The sequence below is a fragment of the Ranitomeya variabilis genome, chromosome 1, assembly GCF_051348905.1.
Source record: "Ranitomeya variabilis isolate aRanVar5 chromosome 1, aRanVar5.hap1, whole genome shotgun sequence".
Lineage (NCBI taxonomy): Eukaryota > Metazoa > Chordata > Amphibia > Anura > Dendrobatidae > Ranitomeya > Ranitomeya variabilis.
The window spans coordinates 1,139,232,209-1,139,259,597 of record NC_135232.1 but is presented as its reverse complement, the minus strand read 5'-3'; the positions used below and the strand labels follow the sequence as shown (position 1 = coordinate 1,139,259,597).

General features: G+C 43.1%; 1 protein-coding gene across 1 annotated transcript in view; it reads left to right on the top strand.

Moving 5' to 3' along the window:
* The window catches only part of LOC143800600 (vomeronasal type-2 receptor 26-like), a 54,376-nt gene that overhangs the window by 10,175 nt on the left and 16,812 nt on the right, over positions 1-27,389 (top strand). The window contains exon 3 of the mRNA XM_077281198.1: positions 16,137-16,952. Within this exon, the coding sequence (XP_077137313.1) occupies positions 16,137-16,952 (816 nt within the window). The remainder of the gene's footprint in view (positions 1-16,136; positions 16,953-27,389) is intronic.

The window sequence follows — 27,389 nt, the reverse complement described above, 5'->3', positions numbered from 1 at the left end:
CAGTTAAATGCAAATAGCAACCTTCCAAGATATTACTCTGCCAAAAGATGTCAAGAAATGGAATAAACAGCCTTCCCAGAATAAACGTCATCTGCTGGGTGGTGGAAGCTGTAGCTGACTTTCTAAAATGGACACACAGGCGGTGTACTTTGACAAGCAGATCTGGCAGCTCTGGGTAGGTTTAGAGAAACCGCTGAACCATGAGGTTAAGCACATTGGCCTGGCATGGTACATGTGTGAGCTCGCCTCAACTCAGCGCTGCCACCAGGTTCCGGACATTGTCACATACAACCATGCCTGGCTGTAGGTTCAGCGGTGTCAGCCACAGATCTGCCTGCTCTTTCAGACGTGTCCACAACTCTTCCGCATTGTGCGGTTTGTCACCTAAGCATATTAGCTTCAGCACAGCCTGTTGCTGCTTGGCTGAGGCAGTGCTGCAGTTCTTCCAGCTTGTGACTGATATGGTCATTTCAGAGATGGAGGGTGAAGAGGAGGAGGTGGAGGTTCAGGAGCTGTACACTGTAGGGGCAACCCATATTGATGTAGGGCAAGGATGTGTACCATCCCAAGGTCCAACTGGGTCCTGGCTTCCTCTAGGTTAACCCAGTGTGCCATCATTGAGATGTATCATCATTGCCCACAAGCACTTGTCCATATGTCCATGGTTAGGTGGACTTTCCCAGTAACTGCATTGTTGAGGGCACGGCTAATGTTGTGGGACACGTGTTTGTGTAATGCGAGGATGGCACGCCGGGAGATTAAGTGGTGGCTGGGGACATAGCACTGAGGGACTGCCACTGCCATCAGGTAGCAGAAAGCTTCCATCTCCAGAAGCCTAAAAGGCAACATTTTGAGCACAAGCAGTTATGAAATGTGGGAATTTAGTACTATGGCCTGTGATGTGTTGGCTGCGTATTTGCACTTCCCTTCCAAGGACTGGGGTATGGACAACTAAAAGCTGCACTGGGACAAGGATTTGAACGTGCTTGCTGATGGTGCTAGCTGAGTGTGTGAAATAACAGGTGCAGGGCAGGAGGCATCTTTGCATGCAGAATAAAAATGGGATTGGCTAGCACGCACAAACAGCGGAAGAAGCAGTAGTGTCACCCGCACACACTGTTCCTGGAGCCTGGGGTTCGGACCACAAAGTTGGGTGTTTGCTGACTTGTGCCTGATCATGCTGGTGGTGGTCAGGCTGGTAGTTTTGCTACCCCTGCTGATGATGGCCTTGCAGGTGGTGCAAATGGCCTTTTTGGGGTTATTAGCAGACTCTTTAAAAAGCAACCAGACTCGGGAAGAGCTAACAGTTGAACTGGCAATGTCCGTTGTGTTTTTGTTACTGGGAATGGTTGCCCGCCTTCTGTCTGTGGCCACCACACTGCTTGTTCCTGCCTGTTGGGGTGGTTTGGCACCCTCCCTCTGTGTGCTGCTGTCCTGGCTCTGCATGTCCTCCTGCCAGATTGGGTCAGTTACTATATTATTCACCACCTTGTCTTCCATTTCCGCACCCTGGTCCTCCTCCTGACTTTCTGGCAATTGTGTCTGTTGTGAAATTGGATTTTGGGCTCCCCCGGTGGCCACTGGTGGAATTGAACTTGTGTGCATCATCCCCTCTGTTCACCTGTTCCCATCAGGATGTGGGAGTCGCTATTTAACCTTGCTCCTCTGTCACTTCCATGCCGGTCAACATTGTAATCAGAAGCCTTTCTGTGTCTGGAAAGCTCTTGTGATCTGAAATTGCCACTCTGATGTTATGAGTTAATACTAGAGTCTTAAAGTAATTTCAGGATGGTATTTTGATAGGGTTTTCAGCTGACCATGAAAGTGCCCTTTCTGTCTTCCTGCTATCTAGTAAGCGGACCTCGATTTTGCTAAACCTATTTTCATACTACATTTGTCATTTTCATCTAAAATCACCGCCAATATATGTGGGGGCCTCTGTCTGCCTTTCGGGGAAATTTCTCTAGAGGTGAGCCAGGACTGTATTTTCCTCTGCCAGGATTAGTTAGTCCTCCGGCTGGCGCTGAGCGTCTAGGGATAAAACGTAGGCACGCTACCCGGCTACTGTTAGTTGTGCGGCAGGTTTAGTTCATGGTCAGTTTAAGTTTCCATCCTTCCAAGAGCTAGTTCATATGTATGCTGGGCTATGTTCTCTTGCCATTGAGAACCATAACAGTTTGACCGGCCTACAAAGGGTTAAATTAATTGGCAGAGAAAGGAGAGAAAAAAGAAGTCTGCTGAAATTTTTTTTTTTTTTTTTTTTTTTCCTTCAGTTCTGAGTGTGCTTTCAATTGAATCACTTGCAAGTCTGCCTATATTGCAGCCTTCCTCTCTCTCTCCTTCTAATCCTGGAATGGCTCTGTGTTCACCTGTTTAAAATGGATATTCAGAGTTTAGCTGCAGGTTTGAATAATCTCACCACGAAAGTTCAAAATTTACAAGATTTTGTTGTTCATGTTCCTATATCTGAACCTAGAATTCCTTTGCCTGAATTTTTCTCGGGGAATAGATCTTGCTTTCAAAATTTCAAAAATAATTGCAAGTTGTTTTTGTCCCTGAAATCTCGCTCTGCTGGAGATCCTGCACAGCAGGTCAGGATTGTGATTTCCTTGCTCCGGGGCGACCCTCAAGATTGGGCTTTTGCATTGGCTCCAGGGGATCCTGCGTTGCTCAATGTGGATGCGTTTTTTCTGGCCTTGGGGTTGCTTTATGAGGAACCTCATTTAGAGCTTCAGGCGGAAAAAGCCTTGATGTCCCTATCTCAGGGGCAAGATGAAGTTGAAATATACTGCCAAAAATTCCGTAAATGGTCTGTGCTTACTCAGTGGAATGAGTGCGCCCTGGCGGCGAATTTCAGAGAGGGTCTCTCTGATGCCATTAAGGATGTTATGGTGGGGTTCCCTGTGCCTGCGGGTCTGAATGAGTCCATGACAATGGCTATCCAGATCGATAGACGTCTGCGGGAGCGCAAACCTGTGCACCATTTGGCGGTGTCTACTGAGAAGACGCCAGAGAATATGCAATGTGATAGAATTCTGTCCAGAAGCGAACGGCAGAATTTTAGACGAAAAAATGGGTTGTGCTTTTATTGTGGTGATTCAACTCATGTTATATCAGCATGCTCTAAGCGCACTAAGAAGCTTGATAAGTCAGTTTCAATTGGCACTTTTCAGTCTAAGTTTATTCTATCTGTGACCCTGATTTGTTCTTTATCATCTATTACCGCGGACGCCTATGTCGACTCTGGCGCCGCTTTGAGTCTTATGGATTGGTCCTTTGCCAAACGCTGTGGGTATGATTTAGAGCCTCTTGAAACTCCTATACCTCTGAAGGGGATTGACTCCACCCCATTGGCTAGTAATAAACCACAATACTGGACACAAGTAACTATGCGAATTAATCCGGATCATCAGGAGATTATTCGCTTTCTTGTGCTGTATAATCTACATGATGTGTTGGTGCTTGGATTGCCATGGCTGCAATCTCATAACCCAGTCCTCGACTGGAAAGCTATGTCTGTGTTAAGCTGGGGATGTAAGGGGATGCATGGGGACGTACCTTTGGTTTCCATTTCATCATCTATTCCCTCTGAGATTCCTGAATTCTTGTCTGACTATCGTGACGTTTTTGAAGAACCTAAGCTTGGTTCATTACCTCCGCACCGGGAGTGCGATTGTGCCATAGATTTGATTCCGGGTAGTAAATACCCTAAGGGTCGTTTATTTAATCTGTCTGTGCCTGAACATGCTGCTATGCGAGAATATATAAAGGAGTCCTTGGAAAAGGGACATATTCGTCCTTCGTCATCTCCCTTAGGAGCCGGTTTTTTCTTTGTGTCTAAGAAAGATGGCTCTTTGAGGCCGTGTATTGATTATCGGCTTTTGAATAAAATCACGGTTAAATATCAATATCCGTTGCCACTGCTGACTGATTTGTTTGCTCGCATAAAAGGGGCCAAGTGGTTCTCTAAGATAGATCTCCGTGGGGCGTATAATTTGGTGCGAATTAAGCAGGGGGATGAGTGGAAAACCGCATTTAATACGCCCGAGGGCCACTTTGAGTATTTGGTGATGCCTTTTGGCCTTTCAAATGCCCCTTCAGTCTTTCAGTCCTTTATGCATGACATTTTCCGTGATTATTTGGATAAATTTATGATTGTGTATCTGGATGATATTCTGATTTTTTCGGATGACTGGGACTCTCATGTCCAGCAGGTCAGGAGGGTTTTTCAGGTTTTGCGGTCTAATTCCTTGTGTGTGAAGGGTTCTAAGTGCGTTTTTGGGGTTCAAAAGATTTCCTTCTTGGGATATAATTTTTCCCCCTCTTCCATCGAGATGGATCCTGTCAAGGATCAGGCTATTTGTGATTGGACGCAACCCTCTTCTCTTAAGAGTCTTCAGAAATTTTTGGGCTTTGCTAACTTTTATCGTCGATTTATTGCTGGTTTTTCTGATGTTGTTAAACCATTGACTGATTTGACTAAGAAGGGTGCTGATGTTGCTGATTGGTCCCCTGCTGCTGTGGAGGCCTTTCGGGAGCTTAAGCGCCGCTTTTCTTCCGCCCCTGTGTTGCGTCAGCCTGATGTTGCTCTTCCTTTTCAGGTTGAGGTCGACGCTTCTGAAATCGGAGCTGGGGCGGTTTTGTCGCAGAGAAGTTCCGACTGCTCCGTGATGAAACCTTGTGCTTTTTTTTCTCGTAAATTTTCGCCCGCCGAGCGGAATTATGATATTGGGAATCGGGAGCTTTTGGCCATGAAGTGGGCTTTTGAGGAGTGGCGTCATTGGCTTGAGGGGGCTAGACATCAGGTGGTGGTATTGACCGACCACAAAAATTTAATTTATCTTGAGTCCGCCAGACGCCTGAATCCTAGACAGGCGCGCTGGTCGTTGTTTTTCTCTCGGTTTAATTTTGTGGTGTCATACCTACCGGGTTCTAAGAATGTTAAGGCGGATGCCCTTTCTAGGAGTTTTGAGCCTGACTCCCCTGGTAATTCTGAACCTACAGGTATCCTTAAGGATGGAGTGATATTGTCTGCCGTTTCTCCAGACCTGCGGCGGGCCTTGCAGGAGTTTCAGGCGGATAGACCTGATCGTTGCCCACCTGGTAGACTGTTTGTTCCTGATGATTGGACCAGTAAAGTCATTTCTGAGGTTCATTCTTCTGCGTTGGCAGGTCATCCTGGAATCTTTGGTACCAGGGATTTGGTGGCAAGGTCCTTCTGGTGGCCTTCCCTGTCACGAGATGTACGAGGCTTTGTGCAGTCTTGTGACGTTTGTGCTCGGGCCAAGCCTTGTTGTTCTCGGGCTAGTGGATTGTTGTTGCCCTTGCCTATCCCGAAGAGGCCTTGGACGCACATCTCGATGGATTTTATTTCGGATCTTCCTGTTTCTCAGAAGATGTCTGTCATCTGGGTGGTGTGTGACCATTTCTCTAAGATGGTCCATTTGGTTCCCCTGCCTAAGTTGCCTTCTTCTTCCGAGTTGGTTCCTCTGTTTTTTCAAAATGTGGTTCGTTTGCATGGTATTCCGGAGAATATCGTTTCTGACAGAGGAACCCAATTCGTGTCTAGATTTTGGCGGGCATTCTGTGCTAGGATGGGCATAGATTTGTCTTTCTCGTCTGCTTTCCATCCTCAGACTAATGGCCAGACCGAGCGGACGAATCAGACTTTGGAGACATATTTGAGGTGTTTTGTGTCTGCAGATCAGGATGATTGGGTTGCTTTTTTGCCTTTAGCGGAGTTTGCCCTCAATAATCGGGCCAGCTCTGCCACCTTGGTGTCTCCTTTTTTCTGTAATTCGGGGTTTCATCCTCGATTTTCCTCCGGTCAGGTGGAATCTTCGGATTGTCCTGGAGTGGATGCTGTGGTGGAGAGGTTGCATCAGATTTGGGGGCAGGTAGTGGACAATTTGAAGTTGTCCCAGGAGAAGACTCAGCTTTTTGCCAACCGCCGGCGTCGGGTTGGTCCTCGGCTTTGTGTCGGGGACTTGGTGTGGTTGTCTTCTCGTTTTGTCCCTATGAGGGTTTCTTCTCCTAAGTTTAAGCCTCGGTTCATCGGCCCGTACAAGATATTGGAGATTCTTAACCCTGTGTCCTTCCGTTTGGACCTCCCTGCATCTTTTTCTATTCATAATGTTTTTCATCGGTCATTATTGCGCAGGTATGAGATACCGGTTGTGCCTTCCGTTGAGCCTCCTGCTCCGGTGTTGGTTGAGGGCGAGTTGGAGTACGTTGTGGAAAAAATCTTGGACTCTCGTGTTTCCAGACGGAAACTCCAGTATCTGGTCAAATGGAAGGGATACGGTCAGGAGGATAATTCTTGGGTGACTGCCTCTGATGTTCATGCCTTCGATCTGGTCCGTGCCTTTCATAGGGCTCATCCTGATCGCCCTGGTGGTTCTGGTGAGGGTTCGGTGCCCCCTCCTTGAGGGGGGGGTACTGTTGTGAAATTGGATTTTGGGCTCCCCCGGTGGCCACTGGTGGAATTGAACTTGTGTGCATCATCCCCTCTGTTCACCTGTTCCCATCAGGATGTGGGAGTCGCTATTTAACCTTGCTCCTCTGTCACTTCCATGCCGGTCAACATTGTAATCAGAAGCCTTTCTGTGTCTGGAAAGCTCTTGTGATCTGAAATTGCCACTCTGATGTTATGAGTTAATACTAGAGTCTTAAAGTAATTTCAGGATGGTATTTTGATAGGGTTTTCAGCTGACCATGAAAGTGCCCTTTCTGTCTTCCTGCTATCTAGTAAGCGGACCTCGATTTTGCTAAACCTATTTTCATACTACGTTTGTCATTTTCATCTAAAATCACCGCCAATATATGTGGGGGCCTCTGTCTGCCTTTCAGGGAAATTTCTCTAGAGGTGAGCCAGGACTGTATTTTCCTCTGCCAGGATTAGTTAGTCCTCCGGCTGGCGCTGAGCGTCTAGGGATAAAACGTAGGCACGCTACCCGGCTACTGTTAGTTGTGCGGCAGGTTTAGTTCATGGTCAGTTTAAGTTTCCATCCTTCCAAGAGCTAGTTCATATGTATGCTGGGCTATGTTCTCTTGCCATTGAGAACCATAACAGTGTCTCACCATCATGCACATCTTGTGACACTTTCCCACATTGCCTTCGTGTGACCGTGGCTGCTCAAATATTTGGGCATCGCTACATGCAATCTTCTCTTGCCCTGCTTCAAGTGGACCTGTGGAGAGGTGTTGTGAATTCTGTTTGTGGGCTCCCTCTGGTGGCTACTGGTGGTACTGGCTGACTTCTGTCCCTTATTTCCAGTTCACCTGTTCCCATCAGGAAATGGGAGTTTCCTATATAGTCTGGCTTCTCAGTCATTCTAGTGCTGGCTATCAATGTTACCAGAGCTCCTCTGTTGCTTGCTACCTGCTCCTAAATCTGCTGATTCAGCTAAGTTGGATCTTTTGTATTTTTTGTATGTTTTGTCCAGCGTGCATTTATCTGAATCTTGCTGCTGGAAGCTCTAGAGAACTGAAATGACCACTCCGGTGTCATGAGTTGATATCGGAGTTAAGGTAATTTCAGGATGGTATTTTGTAGGGTTTTGAGTTGACCGCGAAGTCCTCTTTTGTATTTTCTGCTATCTAGTTAGTGGGCCTCTCTTTGCTAAACCTGTATTCATACTGCGTACGTGTTTTCCTCTCAACTAACTGTCATTATATGTTGGGGGCTGCTATCACTTTTGGGGTTTCCCTGGAGGCAAGCCAGGTCTGTGTTTTCCTCTATTAGGGGTAGCTAGATCTTCGGCTGGTGCGCGACATCTAGGGATAAAACGCAGGTATGTTCCCCGGCTATTGTTAGTTGTGCGTTAGGTTCAGCATCGCGGTCAGCTTAGATTCCATCATCCTAGAGCTAGTCCTGTTATTTATTACTTCCCTGCCATTGGGAATCATGACAGAGAGGCCCGAATCAATAAATGGAAAAATGAACAGCTCTTCGGAGTGTCCAAGCGTGGGAACCGTTGTCTCCAGGCACTCGGCATGGTGGTAGGAAGGAGGATCTGGGTGAGGAATATGCAGTCCAGACTCACAGCTACTCAGACTTGCCCATGTGGAAGACAGGGTAGTAGTGGTGGTTGCAGCAAAGTTACTGGAATCATTATCTGCTATCCAACCAACAACCTTTTGACACTGCTCTGGGTTCAATAGTGTTGTGCTGCGATCCCCTAGTATTTGGGGCAGGAAGGTCAAGTGAGAAGATGTGGGAGCTTGCTGTGGCACAATTTCAGCTTGCCCATGGCCTCGGCCTCTGCATGCACCATCACCATCATGTCCAGTTCCCCGCCCCTTGCCATGCGCTTTGCCCATTTTAAATTGAAGACAAAATTTTCCATGTTCATTACAAATGGCTGAATTTGGAGCACACTTATATGTGATCCGTGTGACGGACAAACCACAGTTTTAAATAGCTGGCGTGTAGGTCACTATTTTTAACAGCAAACTGGTGTCAATAATCTCACTAACACCCTGCCGCAAAATTTAAATGGAGGCCAGAAATGGCAGAATTTTGAGCGCACTATGTGATCTGTGTGACGGACAAACCAGTTTTAAATAGATGAATTTTTAGCACTATAATACGGAGAGGATCTGGCTTTATTCTGCAGGGCCAACAAGCAAATGGAGCTAAAAAATGGTGTTCTCTGGATTGCTTTTTAAGCAAATAATCAGGTTTAAGATCCAAAGAAAAATTATTTCTGGCCCCTGATACCTAGGTCTATGTCTAGAAATATTTGTAAAAGCAGCAGCAGCAGACAGAACTGGAATGGACTCTGTTGATATACTGTATGTTCTGCAGTCTGCCACATACACTGCCTAGCACTGATATCTATGCAACTGGATTAGTCCTCAGAAGGACTGTTAGTTGATATGGCTGTGGCATTACTCGGGAAGCTCCAAGCATCTCGAGCAGTGAGATGCTTGGGTGAGTACCGAGTATTGGTGAGCATGCACGCGCATCACTAGTAAGGATCATTGCTGAGCTAGCCATCATACTTATGGCCTCTTAAAGGAGGCATATTAGCTTATCTTTAATTTGGGTCTATTTCTCTGGAACATGATTCTCCTGTCCTTTCACTCTAATGATTAGTGTTGACTTGCAGACTTGTTACACCTGAGTCCTTTACAAATCTACCTGTCATTTAAACATTACTATTTCTACTTATGAAAGATATTTTGTTAAATGTTGACGTTTTATGTAGTAATAAAGAATATTTAGCATTCATTCTAAAGACAGACTTGTGAATCCATCTTTTTCTACTTTCATGCATATCTATCGGAGTGTCCTGTCGCTTTATGGTAGCATTGAGGTGGCCACTCGGCCCTGTAATATATTTCATATATTACCAGGGTGCATTGGTGGAAGACAAGGTGGTGGATGATGAAGTCACCAACCCAATCTGGGAAGCTGGCATGCAGAGCAAGGCCAGCAGTGCAGAGTGGGAGCAGCAGCACCGAAACAAACAGGTTGAATCAGTGGGGTTATCAGAGGGAGAAGACGGGCAACTGTTCCGCAGAGCACCGACAGTCCGGAATTTCTCCATGAAAGACTTAGGTGTCCCCCAGTCTGAGATGGTTGTCAAGGGAGTTATGAAACAAACAAAATGTCAATTTGCAACCTGTACTATGCAAAGATCAACAGGGGCCTGAACTCCAAGATGATAACTACCACCAGCATGATCAGGCACATGTCATCTAAGAACCGGACTCAGGGGCAGAACACCTGGGTACACAATTGGTGCCATCAGGCGACACCACTGCCTGTTCCCCTGTGCTAGGTGCTTGACAATCCCCTGTCCAAAACACTGGCACAGATGACTTATTCCCTTCCCCTTACCTTGCACATTCTGACTACCATCATCAGGCAAATCCTTGTCCCAGCCCAACGTTCAACTTTCCCTATGCCAGGTCTTGGAATGAAAAATGTATTCCCAGCTCCCACCTACAGGCCTAAATACTAAATGGGCACATTTCCAGGCTGCTTGCCATGGAAATTCTGCCATTTAGGCTGGTAGACACAGAGGCAGCAGCCACCACTTTTTCTTCCAGCGTGGAGTCCTCGCCTTGCACCAGCACTTGTCCAGGAACATCATCCATGCCTTTACCAATGCACCTACTAGCATTGTCCATTTAACGACCAACAAATATATATCTGATAGTTTTTGGCACAAAATACTAATTTTCCTAAATCAATGATTAAATTATCCTATCAAAAAAACTTGGAGAACTTCTTAATAAAATCAACAATTCTTTATTAAACACAATAATTAATAAAACACATAGATTGTAAGTAGTACATGATTAGACATTACATGATACCTTCAAGTAAGAAGTGGTAAAAATATTAGATAGTTCTTTAAAAAATATGATTATTCTCACAAAAACACCGTCCTCATTATATTGGACTGTGGAAGTATATTCACCATAACCTTCTCAAGAATTGCAGTCACAAATCTCCACAGTTTTATTCATACAAAATCAATACAGAAATTATATATATATATATATATATATATATATATATATATATATATATATATAACATATATATGATGATTTTTCATATTCTTTTATTATTACACTGCCCTCTACTGAGATAGACAGAGTTACATCCTATTGGTGATTTAAATCATATATCCGGCTGCAATCATTTCTATAGGTCCTTATATGCCTTTTTGCAAATTATCCCAAGCACCATCCAATACCCATATTTTTCTCTTTTAAATCTATTTCATAATCACTGCAAAAGTGTATAAACAAAGAGAAAAGTTAATTAAAGTGCAAAGTGCAATAAAACAGCATTATATTGGTGCAAGGCAATCCACATAGCAAAAAGATGCATATAACCCTTAGGGTGACATACCACTGAGTCAAATTGAAGGACCATGTGAGCGAACCCCCTAACGCATGTTTTGCTTTCTTGCTTCTTCCGAAGAGATGTCACCAAGCAAAAAGGCATATAAGGAACTATAATAATCATGTATTTTTAAAGAACTATCTAATATTTCTTACTTGAAGGTATCATGTAATGTCTAATCATGTACTGCTTACAATCTATGTGTTTTATTAATTATTGTGTTTAATAACGAATTGTTGATTTTATTAAAAAGTTCTCCAAGTTTTTTTGATAGGATAATTTAACGACCAACAAGTAGAGAGATGCTTGTGGCAAGGGATGCTACATTTCCCTGACGACGCTGAATGAACATTGTGGAGGCTGGGGCCGAGTCACACCCTGGCAAGTCAGCATGTACTCTCTACACCAAAGATTGCTGGACCTACTGCTATAAGGGTTTCCCCCACCTCCTACAGCAGTTCCTGCACCCCCTCCTGCTCCATCTCTGATATGGTATTTCAGAGCATTTCATCCACATCAGCTGGAAGCTCTGCAGCACTGCCTCAGTGCAGTGGCAACAGGCTCTGCTGAAACCAATTTGTCTAGGAGAAAAACTGCATTCAGTGGCAGAGTTACTTAAAGGAATACAAACCAGACAGATCTATGTTTTTTGCCACTGAACCTCCAACCAAGAATGGTCATGTTTGATAATGAGTATAACCTGGTGGCGGCTGTGCCATGCTTGGCACATGTGCTCAACTTGATAGTTCAACGGTTTCTGAAAACATTCCCAGATTTGCCAGAGCTTCTGGTCAAGGTACGGCATGTTAATGCCCATTTCCGCAAGTCGACTACAGCTGCTGTTGCTCTGGTAGTGCTGCAGCAGCGCATGCAAGTGCCAGCTCACCGACTGGTGTGCAATATCACCACGAGCAGGAACTCCACACTGCACATGCTTGCAAAGTTTTGTGAGCAGAAGAGGCTAGTGGTTGAGTACCAGCTCTAACACGCCTATCGGTATTCTGGTAAGCCTTCAGACATTTCAACTAAGGAGTGGGCATGGATGGCCGACATTTTTGGACTCCGTAAAGATAGTGACTGGCAATGGTTCCATAGTCAGCAGAACCATTCTATTTCTATGACTACTAAAACAGTTGCTGCTCACAATTAAACATGAAGCTTTGCAAGCCGACCAGGTGCGGATGGAGGAAAACATAACACAAAGATTGTAGCGAGCAAAGCCTCATCTTATCTGCTCAATGTGGATTGGGTAACAATAAGGAGGTGGAAGCTAAGGAGGAGGATGAGCAAGAACAGGAGCTGGTGGATAGTATAACAGAGGCTAGTAGCCACGCAACCTTGGTACCGTCTATGTGGATGGGCTGAAATTGGGAATGAGGAGACAGAGAGGAAGGAGGAAGAGAAGGAGATAGAGAGATGTCATCGTGGTGGAAACAGGGAAGTGTTGGTGGCATGAAGCTTGGCACATATTGCTGACTTTATATACCGCTACCTTTCTTGTGACCCTGGCTTTTCATCTTGCTAGACCCACGCTACAAGGAGAACTTTGCATCTCTTCTTTCTGAGGTGGAGAGGTCTTCTAAAATGTGCTATATCAGAAGGCCATTGTGAAAAATATGTAGAAAAAATTCCCATCAGACTCTAGAGGCAAGTTGCAAGCTTTCTTTCTCAACCAAGGAGAGGCCAGGGTGACACACTGCAGAGGCAGGGCTACACTATCATAGGCCTATTTGAAGACACCAGCCAAGCTCCCAGGTCCTGATGACGGGGTATTTTTGACAAGGAGAGAAAAGTTTTTAAAGACGTTCAAGCAATATCTGACTGACCAAACCAACGTACTCCATAATTCTGCTGTGACTTTCAACTATTGGGTCCAGGGTAATTGTTAGCGGCAGGCAGACTAGGCATCTTCCTTGGGTGACCAGTGCCCCAGGGGCCCTTAGCCAGTTTTGTACTGCTAAAGCTGCAGACCACGAGGCCTCTATGGGGTCCGTGAGTTATTTTTTAAATCAGTGATTTTTTTGGACTATGTGACTGCGTTATATTAATACAGGGGCTGCATTGTACTCTATGGGACAGTTGCATTATATCCTTATGGGGCTGCATTATACTCCCATGTGGCTGTATTATACTTGTATTGGATATCCAAAGACGGTAGACCAATAAATTCATATGGTATACTTCCAAAATTACATAAACCAAAAAAGAAGGGAAGTGCAAACCCAAAAAGTAAAATTTAAGAAATTTTATTCATAATAAATTAAAAATAGAAATCATCATAGTTATGCAAAAAGGAAATTTAAACAAGGCAGAGTGAACTCAAGGCAATCCATAGCATAAGTGAGAGTATCAATCAAATATAAATCAAAATCAGATAATACAGTAGGTATAAAACAACGGTGCACCAGCAGGCTCTGGAATGTAACCGGAAAATTTCACAGAATATACACAGAACTGCCTATAAAATATAGATATATCAGCCACTGAAGTGCGTATGTATGGCCCCCGAAATATGCGTATTATAAGATATATAAATACTGTGCAATGCACTAGTTGTGATATTTGTCTAGTAAAGTAAAGGTAATAAGCCCTAATAAAGTGCAAGTGCATTAATTAGACTGAATATAGATACAGATATATTAGGGGACTCCTAAAGAAGAAACAAAATTAAAGAGGCAGCAGCACCATGTTGGTTACCAGCACAGCTATGGATCGCCGTAAGGAGGAATACCCCGACGCGCATTTCGCAATGTAGCTTCTTCCTGGGGGTCGTAGTACTATGTGTCCCGCAGGATGCGAACAGAAGAGTATTGAGGCCACAGGAGTGCATTGCAGTCACAGCTGTGATTGCAATGCAAAATAAAAGTAACTGTTGGTCTTGGGTAAGCTATTTCATAGAATCATAGAATGGTAGAGTTGGAAGGGACCTCCTGGGTCATCTGGTCCAACCCCCTGCTCAAAGCAGGATTCACGCAATCAACCCAGACAGATGTCTGTCCAGCCTCTGTTTGAAGACTTCCATGGAAAGAGAACTCACCACCTCTCGTTGTAGCCTGTTCCACTCATTGATCACCCTAACTGTCAAAAAGTATTTTCTAATATCCAACCTGTCTCCTCCCATTCAGTTTCTTCCCATTGCTTCTAGTCTTTCCTTGTGCAAATGAGAATAAAGATTTTCCTTCTACAATGCGAAAGCCCGTGATATATTTGTAGACAGCTATTAAGTCTTCTCTCAGTTTTCTTCTTTGCAAGCTAAACATTCCCAAATCCTGTAACCGTTCCTCATAGGACATGGTTTGCAGATCGGTCACCATTCTGGTCGCTCTTCTCTGAACTTGCTCGAGTTTATTGATGTCTTTTTTAAAATGTGGTGCCCAAAACTGGACACAGTATTCCAGATGAGGTCTGACCAAAGAGGAATAGAGGGCATTAATGACTTCACGTGATCTAGACTGTATGCTTCTGTTAATACATCCAAGAATTGTATTTGCCTTTTTTGCTGCTGCATCACACTGTTGACTCATGTTCAGTTTATGATCTATTAGTATACCCAAATCTTTTTCACATGTGCTGTTGCTTAGCCCTCTTCCTCCCATTCTGTATATACTTTTTTCATTTTTATTGCCCAGATGTAGTACTTTGCATTTTTCCCTGTTAAAAACCATTATGTTAGTAGCTGCCCACTGCTCCAGTTTATTTATCTTTTTGAATCCTCTCTCTCTTTCTTCTGTAATATTAGAGAATTAGAGTATTAGCTATCCCTCCTAGTTTTATGTCATCATTAATTTTAATCAGTGTATCCTCAATTCCTTCATCTAAATCATTAAGCAAGATGTTGAGGAATACAGGGCCCAGGACAGAGCCCTGTGGTACCCCACTTGAGACGTTCTTCCAACTAGATGTGCAGCCATTTACGACCACTCTTTGACAAAGAGGGTTTTGCCACAAAGTATTAAGTCTTGTTTGCCAGAGGGATTAACCACTTATTTCTCACTACAATATGCAAATAAATTTATATAATTTATACAATATGATTTTCTGGAATTTATTTTTGATATTCTATCTCTCAATGTTAAAATTAACCTACCCTTAAAATTATAGACTGTTCATGTCTTTGTCAATGGGCAAACTTACAATTTCAGCATGGTATTAGATGTCAAGTTCCCACCGCTGCACAGGGGGATCTCGAACCATGTCCTCTGCGGTCTCCCATTCTTCCTCAGCCACAGAGGAGCCTGCTCAGCAGAGATGTCAGTCCAACGTCTTGCTCAGGCTGATATTGTGCATCTTGTTACTGCTGCAGTCCCAGGTCCAGCTATTGTAACCAGCATTAGTCAGCAGCAAGCAGACACTCCTGGGACTGTCCTGCTTTTTGTCTACTGGGCATGCCCGGGAGATGATCACTCATTGGTAGTCGGGAGTCACATGTCCAGGTCCTCAAGCAGCTCTGATTTGTTCACTGGCAAGGTCCCAGAAGGCTGGGACTATAAAAGGTTCGCATGGCCGCTTGGCCATGCACTAATATAACCTGATATTGTGGTGTGTGGATGCGTGTATGTTACTGGTGAAAGCTCCTAATGATCCCCTTCCCAACCGTTGTTGTCTGAGTGTGGGTGATTGGAGCTGACATAGCGCCAGTTAGTGCAATCCATCACTGTGCACGATATACCAGCATCATATAGTGGCGTTCGCCAGTGCGATGCCATGCACAGTTAGTGAGCTTTCCTTCCCTTGTTAAGGCAGTTAGTGGCGTTTGCCAGCACGATGCTGCGCGCACTCTGAGCAGTAAATTTATTAGTTAGTTTCTTCTGGCATTGCAGGTACAACGCCGTCGTTAGTGGGTCTAGAAGGACTCTTACCCCACCTCCTTAGGGCTGAGTCCTGTGACCATACACTAGCGCTCACTCTGCTGACTTCTGTGAGACTTGAATAGGCTGCGGAATTTACATTCCATGGTATTGCGGCTCTGTGAAGCAACAGAGTCAACCTCTGTACATACCGAGTGACATCAACCCATTTGTGTTTATCTATTACACCGCCGTATAGTGTCCGCCATTACCAGGCAGCAGGCAACATCTCTTCATGGTGGACCTCGGGCTGCGAACGCACCTTATTACTACCTTTATATTAATTGGTTTGTGATGCCAGCCCTAACAAGGGGATCAAATACTTATTTCCCCCACTGTTTATGTATAAGGGTTTTGTGTCTTTGTACATTTAATTTAACATTTACTTAAAATTTCTTATGCATAATTGCTATTTTTCTCAGATCAGCTATGGTGCCACCAATCCAGTTTTATCCAATAAGCAGATGTATCCATCCTACTTCCAAACTCTTCCCAGTGACCAAACTCAATATCTTGCAATAGTTAAACTTCTCAAACATTTTGATTGGACATGGATTGGCGTTCTTGCCTCCGATGATGATGGAGGTTACACACAAAGTCAGGAATTAATGAAACAGGCAGAAGTTTATGATATTTGCATTGAGTTTATTCTAAAAATGAAAACTGATGATTTCACAAATGAAGAAAACAGCAATGAAAAGAACAGAAGGATGTTTCAAAAATCAACCTCAAACATTATTGTACTTTGTGGCACAATTTCATTTCTCACTGTGCAATTTATTGAGGAGCAAAGAATTTCAGGAAAGGTGAAGACTCTGATTATACCAGTGGGGTCAAATATTGAAATTCTTTCATCAGTTAAACATAAAGCATCATGGGATAGAAGCCTCATATTTTCATCATCAAGTATAAAGATCCCACAACTGAAAACATTTTTAGAAGATATTAGTCTTGAAAATCGTCCAAATGACCCTATACTTGAACATATTCTATTGGTATACCTGAGCTGTAAACCTTCAAACCCCATCCTAAAAATGTTAGCTGAAAATTATTATGGACACAAACTTAATAATTGCAACAGGACAATTAAATTACAAAATATTGGCAGCCATAATTACTACACTGAAACATTCAGCACCACCTATCACGTATATACCGCTGTCTATGCCATGGCTCACGCTCTACATGAAGGCCTTCTTCATATGCCAAGAAATTTTAATTGTAAATACATGTTACAGGTAATTTAGCATTTTTGCTTCCAGATGTATTGGACACTTTTCTTTTCTGGTAGTCAGAAAAATATAAAAGACTTAATAATTAACCCAATATCCATATTTTTCCAGAAAGTAAATACACAGGAACCTTAAATGTAATTTATCACAATAATATTATTTCCTAGTAGAAATGATAGAGTCAATTTGATGCAAATCAAATTTAGGCCATTTTTTTAGAATTACATTTAACCCAATGAATTTAAATATTTTGCAATTTGCCTCAAATAAATCACCAAAAATGGCCTTTTTAATTTTATACATTCATAAAGATTACGTCAGCCACAAAAGGTTCACATGACCTAAGGTGCAGCTAGGTGAGCTTCCCCATGATGCTTTACAGCGATCACATCACATGATATAACACACCCAATTCTGAGAAATTTCAATAGCATGTATAAAAGCAAATGCAGGGAATGCAGCAACCATTTTGTGATTAATATGGAGAGAGAAAGGACGTCACAACTCAATGCTTAGCTGTATGTGACGCTTAGGGTGAAAAAGTGGACCCTTTGGACCGTGACAACAAACCCCTCACTGGTGAGCTGACCAGATGGACCACCCCCTGTACAGGGAGAGTTAGGGGCAGGCCCGTGAGGGACTATCGCCACGGGAGCTGGTGGACCAGGACAGAAAAGAAGGGACGCTAGGCTGATGGCAGCGACAGTGGCTAGGGAAGAGGCAAGGTCCTAATAGGAAGCACAAGAGATGCAAGAACACAAAGTCTGACAGGAGTACCGCAGAGACACAGGAGAAGACAGGAACACCGCAGGGACTCAGGACTTGGCAGGGTACTGCAGACGTAGAGGCTGGCAGGAACAAGGCAGGAACACAGGAATGGACGGGGTACAGGAGAGACGGAGATACTGGAAGGAACAAGGCAGGAACACAGGAACGGATGGGGTACAGGAGAGACGGAGGGACTGGCAGGAACTACCAAAATTTACTTTTTTTTTGCAATTTGATGACATGAATCCAGCAAAAGGATGGTTGGCTAGCAAATAAGATACTCTTTAAATGTGCTAAGAAGGGTTTAAAAAATGAATAAAAAATGAATATACACATGGTTTATATCTGTTTCCTTCTGTGCAATCATGCTGCATCTTTGAAGTCTCCTGCTTTGACTAGGTCATAATAAGAGAAGAGCAAACCTTTCAAGGTTCGATTTGGTTTGGTATGGTCCTCCGTTTGCCAAACAGTTTAACCAACATGCCCGAACACCTTTAGATTCAATGGGAGGCAAAACCAAAAGCATAGACAACACCTTAAGGGGTAATAAAAAGCTTCTCAAATAGTTAAAATTAGGTCAGGGTCACATTTGCGAGTGTGATGTGAGTCTCTCGCATCACTACCTGGCACTGCTGCCAGCACTCGGGACCGAAGTATGCGGCTGCATAGAAATGCGACAGTGCCGGTTTTGATGCGAGTTTCTCACATCACACTTGCAAGTGTGACCCAGGCTTTAGGAGTAGACACCAGGAAAAGTGTCATCAATTGACCCACAGTAGAAATTTGCAAATGGCACAGCAGCAGTCAGCCATGGGCCATGCATGAGGTATCAGGCTCTAGCCCAGCAATTACAGCTTAGAATTTAACTTTTAATGAGGACCTGTTGGCAAGGGTAGCAGTGTAAGCCTTCTTAGCTGGGTGTCCTTACACCTCATGCAATACCTCCATTTTTTTTTATTCCAGCCACACTCAGATGGCACAAACATTAGTTTCATACAGTACTATTGGTAGAAAAATGTAAGAACAGTAACACAGGCAGTTAACTGGTCAATTGACCCACAGTAGAACCTGTTATAATGGCACAGCAGCAGTCAGCCATGGGCCATGTATGGGCTACCAGGGTGTGGCTCAGCATTTACAGCTTGGAATTTAAGTTTTAATAAGGACCTTGTGGTTAAGGGAGCAGTGTAAGCCTTATTAGCTGGGAGACCTCACACCTCATGCAACACTTCCATTTTTTTTGTTCCAGCCACACTCAAATGGAAAAAAAACATCAGTTTTGATAGACTACTATTGATAGAAAAATGTAGAGAAAGTAAAACAGGTAGTTGACTGAAAGTAAGTTCAGGCCTGCTTGTCTGGGAGACCTACTTACAAGGGAAACCCACCAGATGGAAGCCCAACTTGAAGTCTCCACATTTAAAAAAATAATTGTCACACAGCACTAAAGTGGCATCAATTTACACAGAGTAGAAAACTTATAATAGGCCTCTGACACAACTTCCACCACAGGCAACCCACCAGATGGAGACCCAACTTGGAGTCTCCACATTTCAAAAAATTGTTTGTAACATTAGCAGCAGTAGCAACAGCAGGCACAAAAAACAACACAAAGGTGGTACAGTGTGCAATAACGCAAGATCGATACAAGACACTAAAAACAACATCATCGCCTAGTCTGCCCAATTTGCGACTTGGATGCACAAGTTATCGGAGATCCATGACTTGTTCATTTTAATCAAAGTAAGGTGATCTTTGAGGGATAAGTCGAATGCGCTTATCTGTCAGGACACCACCAGAGGCGCTGAAGACCAAGGAGTGACAGGCGAGCTCAGGCAACTCATCCATTTTCAAAGATCAAAATGTAAAAGGGTCCAATCCCCCGATGGCTTTAATTTTAAGCTCCAGATAGTCCTGCCCCATCCTCTCTAGTTATTCACAATGTGCCAGACTTGTACTCTGTTCTGCTGGTGCACGAGCTGGTCTAAAGAATGTGTTAAACGACTCACAGAAATTCCTTATGCCACTTACACTGCTGCTGCTAATCTTTTGGTGATGATGCCTTGATGTTTCAGGGGTTGGACGTATACAATGCACACTTTGAGCTTCACTGTTATCTTGGGGAAAACCACTCATAAATTGCCTACACGCATAGTTTGATACTCAAGCATGTGGGCATCCCTTTCCAGTGTGGAAGCATCTGGATAAATTTACTCTTGCACCATGTAGTCAGCACGTTTTCTAACTCTAAGAATATGGGCATCGTGTTGAAGATAGTGCAACAAGAAGGTGCTTATGTGCCGGGCGCTTCCATGAGTTCCAAGTCCATGGTGTGTTGGTGGCAGGGTAACACTCAAGGTTGCTTCCTCCATCACCTCCCTCCAACCACGGACAACAGAGAGCATATAATCATCCTCTTCATCTCTTGACTGATACAGTACCTCATCCTCCTCAATTTGTTCCTCGGCTCCTGCATCTTCACTAACAGTTTGTCTGGTAGCATTAGCCCCCTTGATTGCTTTAAGCAACCCTCCCATGGCACCCGACTGTACGACGGCAGTCCGCAAATTTGAGATATTGTTATTCCTTCCCTATCCTCCTCTGCTTCCAACTCTTCCTCACGGAGACTTTTCAAATAGTGCTCCAGCATGTAGATGACTGGAACAGTGATGCTGATTATGGAATTGTCAGAGCTAAATATCTTAGTAGCCATTTCAATACTGTGCAGAAGGGTGCAGAGGTCTTTCACATGTGCCCACTCACAAGCGTGATTTGCACCATGTCCAGACTGTGTTGGCCCAGGCTATTTAAAATGACATGCTGCACCAGGGCTTGTCACTGCTGCCACAGGTGTTGTGGCACGTGCAGAGTGGAATTCCACCATGTCGGAGCACTGCTAATCAAACAACCTGTAGACCAAAAGACCTCTGTAGCAATGCAAGTTGATGACCTGCATGGTGCCATAAGTGGAAGAGAGCATACAGCGATTGGGTTTTCTGCAGCAACACATCCAGGTCAGGATAGTGAACAAGAAATTGCTGTACCACCAGGTTGAGGATGTGAGCCATACAAGGCACATGTGTGAGGTTGCCTCAGCATAGGGCCGCCACCAGGTTTATACCATTATTGCACACAGCCTTCACTGGGTACAGGTTTAGTGGAGAAAGCCAATGCTCAAAAACCTGACCACATCTCTTGAACTGTGTGACTGTGATCTCCAAGGCATATTAATTTATACACTGCCTGATTGCAATGAGCCATTGCTGTGCAGAACAGAGATGGGGGAGATTCTTTCTGCACTGCTGTAATGTGTGTCTGATTAAGGAAGAAGTTGAGGGCACAGGTGGAGGCTCTAGAGGAGGTGGAGGAGGCAGAAGCAGTGGAAGAACTGTTGGACATGGAGGTTTGTCCCTCAAGCTTTGGGGATTCAAGGACTTGTGGAGCAGCCCATTACCATCTGCCCCCACAGACACCAGAGTGACCCAGTGCCCAGTCAGCGATATGTCCATATTTGCTCATCCAATTGTCAGTGGTTAAATGCATCCTGGCAGACATAGATTTTTTCAGTGAACAGGTGATGTTGTCGGCGACATGCTAGTGTAGTGCGGGAACAGCTTTCTCAGAGAAGTTATGGCGCCTGGGCAACTGGTAATGGGAGATTGCGATGGCCATCAAGTATTTTAAATCATCTGTATCCACGAGGTGGAAAGGCTGCATTTCCGTGGACAATAGAGGGCAGATGGTGGAGTTCAAGTCCTTAAGCTCTTAGCTTTGCCATGTGTAGTAGGAAACATTACTTTATATTTTATGTGACCACAACTGCAGAACCGAGAGCTGGCTGCTGTGCTGAGGGAGGACTACAGAAAACAGGACAAACTGCTGGACTGTGAGTGAGGTACAGGCAGACATGTTATGGTGGATTGAGAAAGATGTGTTGTGCTAGGTGACACAAAAGGAGCAGTCATGTTTACTTCCGTAACAGCTGACCATTTCTCTCACCCCAACTGTTGTGGGTAAACAATTGTAGTTTCTGTGGCTGGAGACCTGTGAGTGAACACTTGGAATGGTGATGGAGGAGAAAGTAGCAGCAGAAGGGGTTGATGGAATGGACGGTGGTTGGCGAGGCCCACTAGTCCGCATTTTAGCGCAGTAAGATTTCCACAATAAGGCATGCATGTACCCTAGTTGTTAAATTATTGCGATTTTTGCCACTACTGAGGGTTTTTTTTGTGCAAATTTGACAGATATCTTGTGTTTGTTCATCTTTTGCCATCTCCAAAAACGCACAGGCTAGAAAACCCTTGCTGCCCTTGCGAACTGCACACTCACAATCGAAGCTGGTCACAGGCATAGTTTGGGCTGAGGATGCAGTGCTTGCCGTGGTTGGTTCATTTTGTGTCTGTGTGGGAAAACGCAACGTAACCTCCTCATCTTCCTCATTCTCCACCTCCAATAATTTAAAACAAAGATAACAAGAGAAGACAATAAAGGCATATATAGCATTTAACCCCTTAACCCCCGGAGCATTTTTTTGGTTTTGCGTTTTTGTGTTTCCTATTGGCTGAAGTTGCAGGTTTGTTAGGACATGGCAGCCATCCACTAACCATACACTACTCCATCCATCTGGATCATCCAATGTTACACGGCATCATCAGTAGACAATACAGCTTTACAGTTAGTCTACATGTATGTCAGAGGCCATGCAACCATATCTGTTTGTGAACAGGGTGGCTTTTAGTTTTATTACACAACTGCAAACAACTGGAGGATCCTACACATTGAGGTATTCCAGAGGCACCCGCAGCTTCAAATACCTATTTGCTGCTTTGTAATTGTATTTAGAAGCTACTCTCTTAATCCGATGAATTTGTCTGGTGGAAACCTTCATTATTATGCCTTTATCTGCACAAACCCATCTGTGCTGTGTATAAGCCACAAATCTCTTCACAGTATGATCATCACACAGAAGTTTTAACAAAATACATATTTTCATACTTTGCTCTAGGCATTGCACTATTTGACATTTTTTGACAGCAGATACATCCTTTTTATCTCCCATATTACTTTAAAATTGTGAACTGCTTAATAATGTGGAACCTTCTTAAGTAGTTTTCCTTTAATTGGACACCTGGCAATGTATTTGTCACAGTGGTTTGAAATTGACTTCAGTGATACAAAGACCCCCGAAACACAAACCATTCATGAGGCTATGGGGGGAAAAATTACATCTTTTTGACACATAAATCCATGGTGCATAATGATTTAGTGTAGTCTAGTCCTGGTCATGTGACTACATATGGGTATATCTGTTGGCTTTTCATGATGAAGTATGTCACGAATCCCACCGGCTATGTCAGGGATTCCACCAATATGTCAAGATTCATGGGGAAGATACCTTTATCATCAACACCACTAACGCCAATTTGTCACGAACCAGGGTTGTTTTGGTTGCCCCTGGTTCCTTCCGAAGGGGATTTATCTACAGTATATCCCACTTCCCAGTTCCGGTTAGGAACTTTCAGCTCTCTGGCATCTCCTTACCCTCAGTTCAATCAGGGTACTGCACCTAGGGTAATTAGTCACCAGAAAGGATGCCTGCTATGCACTGGCTATTGGGATCACTGCAGCGAGGGTGATTTAACTACTCCCACTCAGGCGGGAACAATAATTATCAATGCAGCCATCGCTACAAAGCCTCCCAAACGCACAGAACAAAGTATGCTGCCACCAGCTCTGATTTTCAAAGGATTAGCGGGTCTGTAGCCAACCCAAATCAGTAGCGTAATTCACTTCAGAGGATGCAAAAGTTAATTTATAGAGCAGGGGAGACAAGCTAGTAAATTATATATTTTACTCCAAAAAAAGGTAGACAGTGTTTACAAGGTATAAAAAGATGTTATAAAGAAAACAAAATATATGTACAATGCAATTACAAATAAAATGGGATTAAAATTGAAAAGGACTATTACATTTCTCTCACCATGTCAGATCATGGCAAACCAAGTGGCTCGGGGGAGGGGCGACATCAAAATGCATTACAGAGCATCTCTCAGCTAGCTTCCTGGTTAAAGGCTAGTAAAAACTGAGCTCTCATGGTCTTATACCATTAGGCCGTGACATGACTGAGTAGGTTGAGTAATGACATGCAAGTTCAAAGAAGAAAAGAATATGCGGCACTCACCCCAAGGTAGCAGTGAAGTTCGTGGACTTTATTGGAGAGAATATATGACATACATCCGTCAGGACATCAGAAGTGCAGGTATACAGGAGGGTGCGGTATTGGAGTACACACATTACACACTTGTCTGTGAGTAATGACATGCACTCTTCTTTCTACTATTTACATTTTGGAGTCACCAAACAAAGACATTCCTGAGGTAGGGTCAATGAGTGGCTTGAATTTCTCTGTGCTGCTGGAAGAGAAGAGAAGGTGGGTCGAATGTCCCGCAGCATGTGTCTTGTAAAGTTAGGTAGATACTCCAACATGGCATATTCACATTATCATGACAAAGTAGTAATAATTACATGAAGATTTGATATTTTGTGGAGGAAGTGACTTTTTAAACATTTTTTATTTAAGTTTTTATAACATGGTTGAAATACATAATTTTTTTAAATAATTTGTCAACCAAGAGGTCATAAAATAAAGGTATAGTAGAATAATCAGTGATGAGGCAGAACTGCATGTGACTCGAGCCTAAGGCAGAAAAGGCCAATAGTGTAGCAAAATTCCCAGCAATATAGCAAAGCTTTTTTTAAAAAAAAAAAAAAAAAATAGGGAACTCCAGAAATTATGAAGCTATGAAGCAATGCCACAGTAGTGACATGCTATTGCAAAGAAAAAAGGGAGATAAAAAGGCCCAATAGGGACTTATCTACGTTACCAGAATAGATACACCAAGAAAATTGCTCACCTGGTGAAGATGAGATACAAGCATGTAGGAATGGCGGCTGCTGCAGATCCACAGGTCGATCCACGACCTGATACAGTCATATGTTCAGTAGCAATTGGTGGAGTAACTCTGCACTGCCATAAGGATAAATTCCGGGAAAATGCCAAGGATTCAAAGTGGTTTATTCAACGCGTTTCGGGGTTCCTATGTCCCCTTCATCAGGAAATACCACAAATCATATTGGCATTTTCCTGGAATTTATCTTTATGACAGCGAAGAGTTACTCCACTAATTCCTACTGAAAATATGACAGTAGTGACATGGACACTTACTGCATAAACACTCAAGCATTGAACAATTGACTTAAAAATCTAGGCTCATAATATTTGCACAATGGGTTGCAATTGCTACCCACTATGCCGTGGAATACAAAAAGCCAGAGGAAGGAGGAGGATGTGGCATAGGAGGTAACATTAAAACAGTTCACCCAGTTCATCTCACTGTTTTCAGCCTCTTCTGTTTCAAATCTCAAAATATATCCAATATGTTCTTTTATATGCTAAGTTTATTTTCCCTATTCTTAGTTGTGTTTCATTTATTTCAGTTTTTTTTAAGAAAACTTAATTTCCAAGATTTGAAGGGAAAAGAAATTTACTTTAATGACAAGGGAGAAATGACCTCGTACTATCACATTAATAATTTTAAAATATTGTTTCAATCTCAGTTCATTTTAAAATATGTTGGAAGATTTAATCTATCTGTGCAAGAAGAAGATCAGCTCTTCATGCAGACTGATGAAATATTATGGAAAAATGAGAAGGTCGGCATTATAATCACTGTTCATGTGTGATCACATTAATATATTTGGCTGAACATGTAATAAGTTATATGCTATATGTTGTCTAGATGATTCTTTTCTGAAATGTCAAAAAGCTAAGAATCTTCAAATTTGTATATTTTTCTAAAAGGCTGATTTCAGATGTGCAAAAGTCAGATTTTAGAAGCTAACTTAATAAATACACAAACAATAATACTGAAGATAGTCTTCACCAAATGTAATCCTTAAATGACATGTAACGTATTACGTGCATCATCTGCCATCTCCCTGTCTCACATGTCAAGCTCGTATCCTTTCCCGGCAGATGGTGGCTGACTTATTCAGCCATCATCTGCCTATAACAGCCACTGGTGGAGCAGAGCTCCGCCCATGGTTGTAATTCTGTGAAATGCCGCTTTCAATCTGCTATAGCGGTGTTTACAGCACGTCATCAGGGGGGTGAGCTGTTCTAACCAATCATCCACTATGAAAGACTGTGTTCATAGGAGACCATGATGTTTACTATATGCAGCAATACTATGGCATTGCTGTATATAGCACAAGTAATTAGACAATTGCAGATTCAGGGTTCCTAAGGGCAATATCAAATACGTTGAACAGTAACAAATAAATGTTTTAAAAAATAGGAACAAATTAAGAAAATAAAAAGTTTAAAACACGCCCATTTACCCCGTTAAAAATTAAGAAATAAAAGCAATTAAAAAAGTACACATATTTGATATCATTGCTTTTGTAAAAGTCTGATCTCTGAAAATATGAAAAAAATTCAATCATGGAATGTAAACAAAGCCCTGGAGAGTTATAAAAAGGGAGGAATGAGTCCAAATCGAAATTCCATTGATGATCACCCATGGAGAGATCTTAAAATTGTTGTTGGGAGACGTCGCCTTCACATATGAGACCTGGAGCAGTTTGTAAGAAGAGTGGTACAAAATTCCAGTTGAGAGATGTAAGAAGCTCGTGGATGGTTATAGGAAGCCATTAATTGCAGTTCTTTATTCCCAAGGGTGCAACCGAATATTAAGGTGACATTGCCAACAATATGTCCGGCCCATTTTTGGAGTTCTGTGTGAAATTCTGTCCAATTTGCATTTTTTTCTCAGTTTTTTTTTTTAATTGTTCCAATAAACACAAAAGCAATAAACATCTGTATAACAAAACGTGGGTAACTGCAATAATTTTCTGGGAGAAATACTTCCTTTTCCAGAACAGTTTCAAGGGATCCAACACTTTTGGCCATGACTGTATTACATGTACTGTGCAGTGCGTGGTGGGGATTTGGGTCCTGAGACTCTCACCAATCTGTCAAAATACTCTTAAGTCCCAGTTCTTCCATCAGCTACACGTACAGAGAGGTACAAGGGTCCAATTCAATGTTAAATCTGTGGGTCCATAATTTACTGTCATAGAACTATATACCTATACATAAACTTTCTATTTAGAGTCTGGACCACCACCGATTAGCAGCACTGTGCAGCACATGTCAGATACGAAGACTTTTAAATAGTAATAGTTAAACTTTAACGTATGTTGTTATATTTCTTTATGTTCATGGTTTTACAATAATTCCTGGTATATGTCCAAAATACTACAAAGTGTAGTCACAATCCACTCTCCCTCAGATGACAGGTAACTAGTGTTGTGCATTCCGATACCGCAAGTATCGGGTATCGGCCGATATTTGCTGTATCGGAATTCCGATACCGAGTTCCAATATTTTTGTGATATCGGAAATCGGAATTAGAAGTTCCCAGTGTATGGTTCCCAGGGTCTGGAGGAGAGGAGACTCTCCTTCAGGCCCTGGGATCCATATTCATGCAAAAAATAAAGAATTAAAATAAAAAATATGGATATACTCACCCCTCCAGCGGACCCTGGATCTTAGCGATGTAACCGGCAGCCTCTGTTCCTAAGAATGCAGTGAGTTTAGGACCTGCGATGACG